The sequence below is a fragment of the Pipra filicauda genome, unplaced genomic scaffold (assembly GCF_003945595.2).
Source record: "Pipra filicauda isolate LSUMZ 115617 unplaced genomic scaffold, ASM394559v2 scaffold11_size5308982_pilon, whole genome shotgun sequence".
Lineage (NCBI taxonomy): Eukaryota > Metazoa > Chordata > Aves > Passeriformes > Pipridae > Pipra > Pipra filicauda.
The window spans coordinates 5,019,275-5,031,597 of NW_024103652.1; the positions used below are offsets into that span (position 1 = coordinate 5,019,275).

A 12,323-nucleotide genomic window follows, 5' to 3' on the forward strand; every position below is an offset into this window, starting at 1 on the left:
TTCTCAGCTCAGAGGAGGGCAGGGGTAGAATTCACTGGCAGATCATCACCAGTATAGGCAGAACAACATTGCATCTTGGAAGTACCTGAGTTCCTGAATGTGTATTGAACTCTGTAAATATGAATTCTTCACTGAAGCCTATGGTGTCTCACTCTGAAATGGCAGGCAACTTGACCTGCTGCCTTTCCTGACTGCACATAGGCCACTTCAGGTGTGCTCCATGAAGTACATGGGGTGCAACCCACTGGGTACCCACACACACCTTTCTCCCCCAGATCCCTCCAACAATTTCTAGGCCATCTGGAGCCCAAGCTAGGAAGTCCCTCCACTTGTATTTCTTTGCTTGTTTTCCTCTTTCCCTTTGGCAGTTAGAGCACTCTCATTTAGGCCTAGGTAAAGGTTTCAAAGCCTCCCTGCACATGGGTAGCACTGAGGTTGTGCCTTTATGCTCAACTAAGCAACTTTAAAGGAGCCACACAAGGCATCACAGCTTAGGTGTGCTGGCTGCACCTCCTGTTGGCAGGTTGGGTGCCACTCCCACAGCTTTGAGGAGGTGTTAGTCAGGTGTGATACCTGAGCCTCTAGCAGTGCTCTGCTAAGAAGGAGGATCATGAATTCATCACTGCTCACTTGTTCCCAGTTACTGGAGAATTAGATCATTCTCTTTCAGTTTCGGGACTATGTATGAAGATGAATTTTTTGGTCATGTCTCCTGAAAAACAAGTTCATATAGCTCCTGCACGCTGTTGTCTCACAGAGGTGTACCACAATCCCACCTGCACCATTTGGAGGGATTTCACCACATTCAGCACCTGCAGAGATACCTTCCAGATACCTTTGTTTTACCTACTAGACAGCTCAGCTGGCTCTTGTATTAGTCTATTTGAAATAAGTGCTGGGTTGCAACATGTAGAAGTTGAAAAGAAGTCCATGTGGTGTGAACAGCATTATGTTCTACTCTGCCACACCACCACTAGGACCTGAGGGAATAATAAGTGGAAAATGCTACTTTGCTTTCCTCAGTTAAGGGAAAAAGAACAATTTCTTCCATTTTTAAGGCAAGCCACTTGGTGTAAAGCTTGATTAAATGGTGAACACTTCACTTGGATGTTTTATGGGTTTTTCCCCCCCCCTACATGAAGGTCAGTACTTTGGATGCTTCCCCTCTTTTCCCACAACAGTAGTCTCAAACTGCAATTTTCTATGTATGGTTTTTAAATATAATTGTAGCTGCTTCAGAGCTTGTTGATTTGCAGTCCAGCAAGGAACAGTAAGGTTTACCCTGAGATGCTAGGGCAAAACCGAGCCCTCCCCTGTTCTGCAATCAGTTGTTGAATAGAGTGGGGAGAACCAACTGCTCACTGCCAGAGGCAGGGTTAGTGCAGCAGGGACACCCCAAGTGGACGTGCCAAGCTGATGGATCCCCCCATCAGCCAGGAAAGGCATATCTTAACCTCCAGGGAGGGGTGGGCTTGTGCACCCAGAGTGGGGCAGTTTCCACCTGGATCCAGCTCACTGCAGAGCCCTCCTACTTGTCCCAGCTGACTCCCTCCAAGCCCAGGTCCATGACGTCTGGCTCGAGTTGTGCAGGCCAGGTCCCCCCACTGCTCACCAGAGCCACGCACAACGAGAGTATGAGTGGGCCTGTTCTCCACAACCTGACAAAACCAGGTCATGTGTTTCCAGAGGAGGGCAAATAGGGCAAGAAGATGTACAAAACTACCCTGGAAAAGCTGGATCATCGTTAAAGTAACTCGAAACACCAGAAATGCTTAACACACTATGGTGCTATTGCAGAAAGACTCTACCAGTTACAGTAAGCGCTATCCACAAAAATAAGGGTTCTAGAGATGCTTGAATGTTGCAGGGTTCAAACTCAGTGTGTAGGCGTCGTCTCAAAATGAAAACATATGAAATCACACTTTTAGAACACAGCCACCCTTTCACAGGGCATGACCCAATCTCAACCAGCAAGGCTAGAGAGTTCCTATAAAAGCAGTGTGCAGCTGAGACAAAGTATGTTTGTCTCTGCGTAAGTGTATTTCACTATTTTTAAAGCATGACTACTTCAAAAACATCCAGGGCAGAAGAGATGTTGTATTTTTCACAGACAAAGTCTAGTTACAGATCTCTGGGAACTTGTAAATTATATTTAGAATACAGAATTTCAAATTGGTGCAAAATGTACAGTCAAACACAAAACACATATTGCAAAATATATACAGAATTGTTCTAAGAACAGAACCCAAGGACAAACAGATGTTTAAATATAAGAGAAAAGTCCACCTTTTATAAATTACTTTTTCAAAAACCAATTATTACACCAGGTATGTTATTTGTAGACAAGTTACCACAATATAGTGACATGTCTCATTTGCAAGGCAGGCATTGAGAAACAAGCTACATCACTCAAAGCCAGCTTCTGAGACCAATCCACAAGTAAACATGTGTGATAATGCATTACTGGTTTGAGGCACACAATGTGTTTTCAACCACTTTAATGCTTATGCTTAGGCGCTTTTTATTCTGAGAATTAGGCAGGTGCACAAAGAATAAGCACTAGACACTAACTTGTCATCTTACATTAGTTTATTGGGCCACGATACTTTATTACCAATGTATTAGAACATTCACAAGAAATGCTATGAGACACCTTAAGAGTATCCTGATAATAAAACAACATTCATACAACTGCATGAATTTGGATAATTTAAATAGTCAGAGGTGAAAAACAGTTATTTAAGCAATAGTGAAGCCACAGTTTGAATTAAGATGTCATAGGTTGTTCATAAGTAGGAAGGACACTGAAATCTATAGCAAACTCTGATGCTTTGCATTCAAAGCAGAGATGTTCTCTTCCAATAATCAGAACTTGCAGCTTCAAGGTATGATTGCTACTAGCTACACCATTGCTAATTAAACTATCACAAGGATAACTTGCTTTGGGCATGTTTGGAATGCTGGAGTTGTACAGCTATTGCTATGCTACAGATCCCCGAATTGTGCTTTAAAATAGCAGTGAAGGCTTTATATGCACCTAAAATTACACGATAAATACTCAGTAATTCTTCAAGCACCTCCTGCTACTCGATTTGGCAAGACCAGCAGCACTAGGAAATGGGTGCCATGGTGAGCCAAACTGCTAGCAGTTTGACTCAGGCACTCCTGGTTTGTGCCTGCCTGCCTGCCTCCAGAAAGCAAAAGGGCTCATGTGGAACACTGTGTGACAGTGAGAGAGAGGACTCTAAGTGCCAGTCACCAGACGTGTAACCTTCCTGTAGTCAAGCACAAGGGCAGGCTCTCTGCTCTTCAACCTGATCCATTTGGGGAGAAGTTCTGCCTTGTAGAGCTGATGTTTATATTAGGAGTTGCTGCCAGAGGCATAGCAGGTGATACACACAATATAAATGAAACCACATCTTCTGAAATCAAGTTGTCCCCTAAATAACACACTTGAGCAGTGCACAGTGACACGCTAAGTGGGTGTGCTGCTAGGAGAGCTCTGAGGGGTACCTACACCACTGACAGTGCCCTATTAAAAAATTATTTGCTTTGGGATAGGTCTTTAATATCTACACACATTTATTTCAAGACTTCAGACCAACTTTTACAAGAACACTGATCTGCTTATAAAACATTCTCATAAATTATCTTCACCAAAAAAAAGGTCACTTTTTCAGAAAACATGTTCAGTACAACATTATCAGTAGAAATTCTGTCCTGTGAGTCCATGGCAGAAAAGTCATAATCTGCACTTAAATCTCTCCAAAGTGACATATGGTAAGCAGAAACAATGCTTCCAAAACACACAGAGTGCACTGTTTCAGTGAACACGTATGCATTTACAATCAATAGTCACTGTCCTGTAAACATTGAAACTGCTGCTCTAACTGCAGGTTAAGATCAGTAATTTGCATTCATTTCACTGCACTCCACACATAAAAAAGCTACATTGTTAAAAAAAAAATCCCCAAAAACATTAAATAGCAAAAGGAATGAAGGCTTTGAGCTGGATCTCTCCTGCAACTAAATGTCAAATCAGTAAATATTGACATTATAAATTAAACTTGAACGTTACTTAAAACCTAAAACTTAGAATAGCAGCCAATTTGCTCAAAAGCATACATGAACTTTCAGTCAGCTGTAAATACATACTGTGATGGGAGGAAGAAGCCATCTCTCATTCCCAAACAGGCTTTCAAGAAGAACACAGTATTAGATATGGATGGGGATCAGGAACACTGCAGTCAGAGAAACTCCTTAACAATTGCATTCTACAAACTTGTTTTCATTGCTACCTGAAAGTGCATCTTTGTATCTGTAGAATCATCCCCATATTTATACAAAAAGTACAAACATTGTGATTTTGTCACAGCCTAAGCCTATCTAATGTGTAGTTTCTAGTAAGTGCAAAAAGTGTAACGAAGTTATATGTGCACTGTGCATATAAGATCAAAGCCTGAAAATGAGGCAACGTAATCACCATGAATTCAAGGTAGTTCAGTAGTTGCTGAGCCTTTACTGCACAGCTGTTAAATGGCTAAAGTAGAAGCTGAAGCAGAAATTAAAAAATAGTCTAAGCCCATTAACAAAGCAGTGTTTTAGAGCAGGAACTCCATTCCCCCACTCACCATGCACATTTACCATCACGGGCTCATGCCTTTAGTACCAGTTTCTGTACAGAGCTAGGCCTGAAGGGCAAGAGGGCAGCCTAGCAGAAGATGTACAGTTACACTGAAGGTTGTGAGGAAGAGGTATGGGGTGCAGAATGAAAGAGTATCTACTGCCAGGTCTCTCAAGGGCACAACTCCAATGCACCCCCATTATCACGAAGTGCTGGAATATGGACCAGAGGCTATGCAGCACAGAGCATACCTGCTCAGCACATTATCAAATACATATGCAGCTAAATCTGCCGTGTCTTCAACATAAGCCCTTTTAAGTGTCACAACAGCTCCACTTGCCTTCTCCTCCCACAAAATGAGGCTTCATTTGATAATGACACGTTTATGTGTCAAGAGACTGCTACAGAGTCACATGCACACATAAATACTTAGCAGTTCGAAACAGCTGGTATTCAAAACAAGTGCGTTATTTGCTCTTTAAAGGAACGAAATCTGTACAATACTTGTAAGAGGGTAACCGTGACGATTAACAAACAATTGTCTAGAACAGTTCAATTAATTTTGTTCCTTAGTTAAGTCTTGCAGTGGACTATGCTCAGCTTTTTCTATATTTTAAAATGCTACAATAGCCATTGCCATTGATTTTAGACACACAAAGACTTGATTAAAATCTAGAAAGAGCAAGAGAAGCTCAAACTGTACATGCACAGAGACTGTACTCTAAACACCGTTGTGTTTTTCACTGTATTGCCATCACGTGTCTTGTTGGAAAGTGCAAGTCCTGCCTCCTGTCCAAAACTGGTGAGAGAAAGATCCAGAAGTGAGTGCTATCAGAATGTCGTAACGGAGCAAAAGCTGTACAATTAGGCACTGTGGAAGGAAATACAATAAGGCGTATTTTCAAAGGGTGTGTGCACATATGTGTATATGCATGTATGTACACGCACATATATACACATACATAAATAGTTTTTGGCAAAAGGACAGTTTCATTTAAAAATCAATGCAGTGAAAACACCAGCAATTTAAATTATACAAATCAAGGGTAAAAGCCACGGGGAAAAAAGCAGCAAATATTCTAAGTAGCACCTGTATCTCAGGGATGAGCTTTTGAATTTCAGTTCTCCCAGTTCAAGGCAGAGGTTTGTTTACCCATCAGAACAGATTTTAACCAACTGATCACCTTCTCTCCTATGCGATATTGGGCTATTTCAAAGGAACCATGGTTTTCAGGACCCTTCTCTCCCCAGCGCTGGCAAAGCTTAAGTAGGACACTAGTAAAAGGTCAGGAGAGTGTATCTCAGCAGGAGGGATGCTAGCTGTGCTATCCGTGCCTGCCATGATTTACAGGCAAGGACAATGGAGAGAGAACAAAGGAGTGTGTATTCAGGATAGCAATGAGCCTGTCTACAGTTACAGCTCCTGGTCCTGTGTCCCTCACATTCATTAACACCTGTCTTAACTAAACTGAGCCTCTTCCCCACCACCATTGCTACTACATTATTTAAAGTACTTGGCCTGTGACCACTGGGTTCTCATACAATGTTACTCTAAGAGTCAGTATGGAGACTCATCTATCTGCCCACTGTCATGAAAATTATACTGCATTGTTTTGTTCAATGTAAAGACCGAGTCTAAATGTTTTGTATTAACTGCAAAGAGTTATCTCCCTCTTTCATTCAAGTCTTACATACTACGCAAGACAATACTAGGCCTTCTCAGACACTATGTGTGATGAAAATGTAAAAAAAAAAAAAAAAAAAAGAAGAAAAAAAATATTCTTGATACACTGGCCTTTACAGAACCTGAAAATGGAACATCTTAATAGAGGGGCTAAAGAGTGAGTTTCTCTTTTTAAAAGTTTTACAGGGGGTTTCCTATCTCAACTGCCCAGGAATCTGTTTTGGCATCAAAACACAATAAGCATCACTTTGCAGTGCATAAAGATCTTAGATGCCAAGTGCCTTTTTCTTAAGATACATTTTCATTCCAGTGTGGCACTCATCTACTCAAACAATATGGCAGTTGCTTTCTGGAAAAAAAAAAAAAAAAGAAAGAGAAAGAAAAACATAACTCAGAGACTTCTTGTCCTGTAGGAGTCGGGTTACAGGAAGGATGCTGGATGAGGCATCCTGGGAAATAAAGGATGTGTGGGAAGTACTCCCACACATGGGCAGTGAGAAACCCATGGTGATGGGTCGAGGGAGTCACGTGTTACTTTGAACCCATATATATAAGGTGTTGTTTCATTTAAATAAAGCGGATTTGGCTCAGAACCCCCAACCAAGCTAGCCAGGTCCGTGTAATTCATTTACGTGTTATATTAATATGCCACATTGTCCTCCGCCAGGACCTCCTCTGGAAAGTTGCAAAAAGAATACATTCATACTTCAGTGTCACATTGCTTCCATGATGCTACCCCGAGACAGGCTTGTAGAGAGTTCCAGGGATGGAAAATCTCCCGGGAAGGACATGCCACAGTAAGGGGACCTCTGATAAAAATACTGTGATCTGCGAGTTTCGTGTTATTTCAGAAAACAGATACTGAGCAAAAGGGAGAGACGGTCAGGTCCTTAACAAGCCAAAAACTTGAAACACTGTCAGCTACATGCTGAAGGGCTATATATGTCTGGAAAATAATAAGACAGGTTTATTTACTTGGGTTGCAGAAGACAGCACCAGCAATCTTAAAATTTATGCACATTTTCTGTAACAAAAAGTCAAGTTTTCCTTTCTGTTACTGTCAGCAACTGGAAAGTAAGACCATGCATTCTTTCTGCTGCCCCAAGGATACAAAGCATTTTCTCTGTCTTTCTGGACAATTATATTTCAGCATTCTATTTCAGATTTCCTCTCTAATTTGTGAGATTCATTCAGGGAGTGCATACCCTCACATACAACACTTAATTCCTCCTACTTGTATTGCTGGTACCAGGATGCCAAAAGAGCTCCAGCTGATCCTTCATGCCCAGGGTCTGAAGCAGACAACCCTGTGTTTAATGATCAGGAAGACAAGGATTTTAGCTCTGTACTATCCAAACTATCTCCTTCATAGCACGAATCCAGTTTGCATGTCAAATAAAAGTTAAGTTGTAGTCCACACTGTGGTACCTGAAGAACATCCCTGAAATTAAATTAAGAATTTAAACAATTAAGAAGAGGTTTCACTGAAAACAGGAGTCAGTCCTCCAATTGCATCTCTACCAGAACATAAGAACAGACAGAATCACTAGATAGGAAGGAGAGGCTGCAGGCACCTGCCATTTTTCCATGGCTGTTTTGTCTCTATAGCTTTAGCTGTATCATTCTGTTGCTATAGATAACTCTCTTGTAGCACCCACATTCACACCTTTGTCTGCACCACGACTGGAAAGTAGAAAGCACAGGTGTTGCTAAAGTTGGCCAAGTGCTTAGAGTACAGACTCATCAACAAGACCCAGTAAGAACTGCCTCAGCACGTAACTGGCTCCATCACAAAATGGCTTTTGCATATTTAAAAGTTAAATTTAAGTCCCCTGAAGCAGCTGGAGATGTTTTTCTAGACACACTGGCAGGAGGAATGCTCCTAAAGCTGACACTTGAGTGATGAATTCATGCCACCCATAGCTGAATTAGTTATTACTGTGCAACAGAGGCCAAGTAAGCCCACTGTCTGGCTGAGTGGGCTCTAGGCAACATGGCTTAAGTAGCTCCAAGCAGCAGATACAAGTGGCAAAATAATGCAGGCCCCACCCCCTGCCCACAAGTGGCTCACAGGGCCCCTTGAGTATGATGATGACCCAAGGTGAAAGGTTCAGTCCCTGGAGAACGAAGGTGAGATGAGCCCAGCAGAGATGTGAGTGAAGAACAACATGACCACAAGCCATGGACAGCAGATACACGTGCATGGCAGGACCAGCACACCTGCTCCAGCGCCAGTCTCTAGCACGAAGCTGTAAAAGGAGTACCAGATCTCCACACCTTCAGCAGATGAATAAACGCAGAGCATCTGAAGAGCACACCCTCATCCAAGTGAAAAAAGACAGCCACTGCATCCCTGGGCCCACACCTGATAACAACACCAGCAACACCATCGAAGACTTGAGAAGCTGTATCAGGGGTTAATTACGCTGATACTTTTGGTCCATGTTTGGCCCAGCCACCTGTAAAAGTTTTGTTCTTTCCCTGCCAAGTTACGAGAAAACAAGCACTGATAAAACGGAAACTTCGTCCTTGGAGAAAGTTCTTGTGTAAACTATATTTAACTGCTATTTTATGATTGTCTGATCGTCCTCCAAGGTTGCTCGAAGGAGAAACCAAAGACTATGGGTATGAAGTAAACCTCTAGACTCATTTGGAAGAGATCCCCCGGGTGCAGTGCGCAGGCGCGGGGAAAGCCATGCATGCGCTGAAGAGATATCACTTGCATCGTGAGGGGTGGGACTGGGGGCCTCTGGCTGGGCAGTGCTGGCCACACCTGCCTAGGTTGAAGTCACTCAGTCAATTGTATAAAAGGAGAAAGCTCTTTCTTGGAGGGTAGCAAGCTTCACATCAAGGATAATGTTGCCTTTTGGCGGGGACGCCTGCCAATTTGTGAACTTACTGACTCTCCAAGGATGCAGATTCTGCAATGGGTAATTATAGGCACGCTAGGTTGGCAAGATAACTTTATGGGCAACAGCTGGGTGACTGGGGAGGTTGTGTTGGGGGCTTATTTCTCTCCTCCTTCTTCACTTTTGGGTTTGTTTGTTTTGTTGGCCACCTCTTGGTAATAAATATCAGTTTTGCTGAGCTTTCAATGGTGTCATGGTTTCAGATTTCAGTATGCTCTGAACCCTCCCTAATAAAGAAGCCCGAACAGGTAAGTGAATTTTCATGATGGCTCCTGCATTCCCAGTTATTTGAAGCCTACAGCATGTTACATGCACACTACAGGCTTCAACACTGCCCAAGGCTCCTCAGAGAAGCTATGCTGTACTTCATCTCTAACAGATGACTGTTCTAATTCACTTAACACTAAGTGGTACTTCTTCTACACTAATTAGTGATGATTCTTTTAGCCTCTGAGCTTGCTGTTATATAATAGTCCAACTGTGACAAATTAATGAAAAAGAAACAGCACAATTAAAGACAAGAAGAAAACTCTGGTGTCAAAGATAATGGTTTCAGTGACAGAAAAAAATTGGTATACCATAATACTGTCTTGGGTATTCTTATTTCTTTTTTACGTTAGCGTTGTAGCTGCTGAAATTCAAATGCCTTCTAAAACAGGCTTTGGCTGACTAATGAGAAACTAAGTTGCAGCTGAAAAATTGTTCTACAGGTTGTTTCCCCTTCATTCATACTGCCCAAGTACTGTTGAAGTAAACTCTCTGAAATATTTTGACTCAACTGTTCTAGTACTTTCTCTCTTTCCAGTGCACTGGGCTCCTTTTATAGAAATAATCTCTCCTGTGTTTTGTGTTTTTCTCTTTACGGTAGTACTGTTTCAGCTGTGCTATTTGGACTGATCCAAGTTCTCAGCAGCTCATGTCTTTGCCTTCTTTTGGTTAGGACGCTATTGCGAACATTAATTTAAAGGAACACATTTTCAATTATGGAACAACTCACCAAAATTTATCTATGGAATGATTTTAAGAAGGAGCTAGAAGGAGGGGAGGAGTCTTTGTGAAGGCAGATGCAGAAATCTCAGCGTCTTGGAATCTCTGTTTGGCTGGAAAATGGAAATGGCTTATTGAAAAGCAACCCAAAGTAAACATTTCAGATGAGACAAGTGTTACATGATATTTGTGACAATGAGGCACTATCTTTAAAAGACAAAGTAGAACCCAGTACTGTCAAAATGTAATGAAAGGCACGCTCGTAGGCAACACTCTTCAGGAGTTGTCTGCACTTGGTTTTACTGAACCAGCTTGGTATCTACAGTAGGTGTGCTGCATCACTTCTGAACACAGGTCTCCACTTAGCGTCCTCCTTCAGAGACTGACATGCTATCCACTTTCATCTCTCTCAGGCTTCCAGTTTTTTTCTGTTTCTGCTTGGATTTTTTCAACATATGGACCTAAAATTGAAAATTTTAAAAGAAAGTGAGTGAGTATTAAAAGACCTGTAGTAAACAATAAGCTGATCTAAGGCAACTAACTAATAACCAAGTAAAATGCTGGAACTGCCACAGAAAAACATTTAAATACACAACTATCTGACGCATCTATCCTTATAAAGCTACAGGATTAACTGGTTTTTTTAACATAAACATATACACACATGTTATATGTATGCATATAGATGTATATGTATGTATGTGCATATATATATATTCCTGTACACTCATATACATACACATATATACAGATAACAGTACTAGTCACTAACTTGATAGAAAGATAAGAAATGTTTCTCACTGAAGGGCAAGTTAGGTTTGTTCTCCCTCTTTCTTTGCATTTCCCTCCCTTCTTCTCAGGAAAAGAATAAAGTTTAACATATTCTGAAACTTTGAGATATGACCCTCTCTTTCAGCCATTTTCCTTCTGCAAGGATCATTGTCCTGGTAGCTCTTCCAGGAGAGCTACAATTCTCTGAGACTGTCAAGACTGTCTGTAGCAACACATTTCTGCAAGTTGAAAAGGCATTCTTAAAGTAGCAGGCAAATGTGTAGACTGGTGTGCACCACAGTCAACTACTGCAAAATGTTTATTTCACAACTTCGAAGTCAATAGAGAAGCTAAATTCTTAGGCAGCTGATACTGTCTTCCTTTTACATACACATTGAGATATCAAGGAAAAACAGACACTGATTACTCCAAAGTTTCTTTTTTGCAGAAAAAGCTCATCCATCATTCATTTTTCTCCTTGGCTACTCTGTGACAAACCTTCCGTTCTCCAGCAAACTGATGCCTACTTTGCACACTGCAGTACTATCATGGTCCTTATAGCTGTGACCTGCTTCAAGGCAAGCAACACTGCCTGGAAATCTCAATACAGAGGAATAAATTAAGTCACTAGGCTGAAGCTCAGGGACTATTTTTTTAAACACAAGCCTCATCTCAGCCGCTGGAGAGACCCCTCAAAATACATTCTGTAGGAACTGCTGTGTATTTATCCAACAGTTACCACATGTGCTGACTAGCTCCTTTAAGGTTGAGCACCAGAACACAACAGACAAGCAAGATAATATGATAACATCCAGTAGAGGAACAAAGTCATCTTGCTAAGAGAGACCTACAGCCAGTACCTTTGGTCCTGCAGCAGAAATTATAATCTGGCCAGGGGCCTGAATCCAGGGCTCTCCATCAACTTGAACTGGAATTGGCTTAAGGAGTGTTACACGAAAATATGAGCCTTGGGCTATGCGGATTCCTGATCGAAAACCACCTTGGACTTGACCCTGTTAGGAAGTAAAAGCCAGGATATCTATGACCCCCAATTAACAAGAAGCACAAATACTAGCTGTGATTAAACTGGGTGGATAGTATCTTATTCTCACCTGACATTCTAAGTTTCAAGTAAAAGAACTTCTTAGGCAAAATCTGCACAGGATGCCTTTAGTGCCCTAGCATTAATTATTTCAGTTAGTGCAGAACTTGGACACCCCTGCAGGCTGCTGGAGGCAAAACAACTTCCACAGCGAAGTTGTTTGTACTCCAAAGCAACAGGTACACTCCTTGCTGCTTCTGCTTTCATGGAAGATTTAAGGATCTCTACCAAAATACTTCTTCAGTG

At 41.7% G+C, this 12,323-nt stretch overlaps 1 protein-coding gene across 1 annotated transcript in view; it reads right to left on the reverse strand.

Annotated features, from left to right (window-relative positions):
• Positions 1-2,077: 2,077 nt before the first annotated feature.
• DGKQ (diacylglycerol kinase theta) overlaps positions 2,078-12,323 on the reverse strand; it is a 95,361-nt gene continuing 85,115 nt past the window's right edge. Inside the window, exons 22-23 of the mRNA XM_027748065.2 lie at positions 11,836-11,988; positions 2,078-10,665 (exon numbers count right to left, since the gene is read on the reverse strand). Coding sequence (XP_027603866.1) covers positions 10,567-10,665; positions 11,836-11,988 — 252 coding nt within the window. The 3' untranslated portion in view covers positions 2,078-10,566. The remainder of the gene's footprint in view (positions 10,666-11,835; positions 11,989-12,323) is intronic.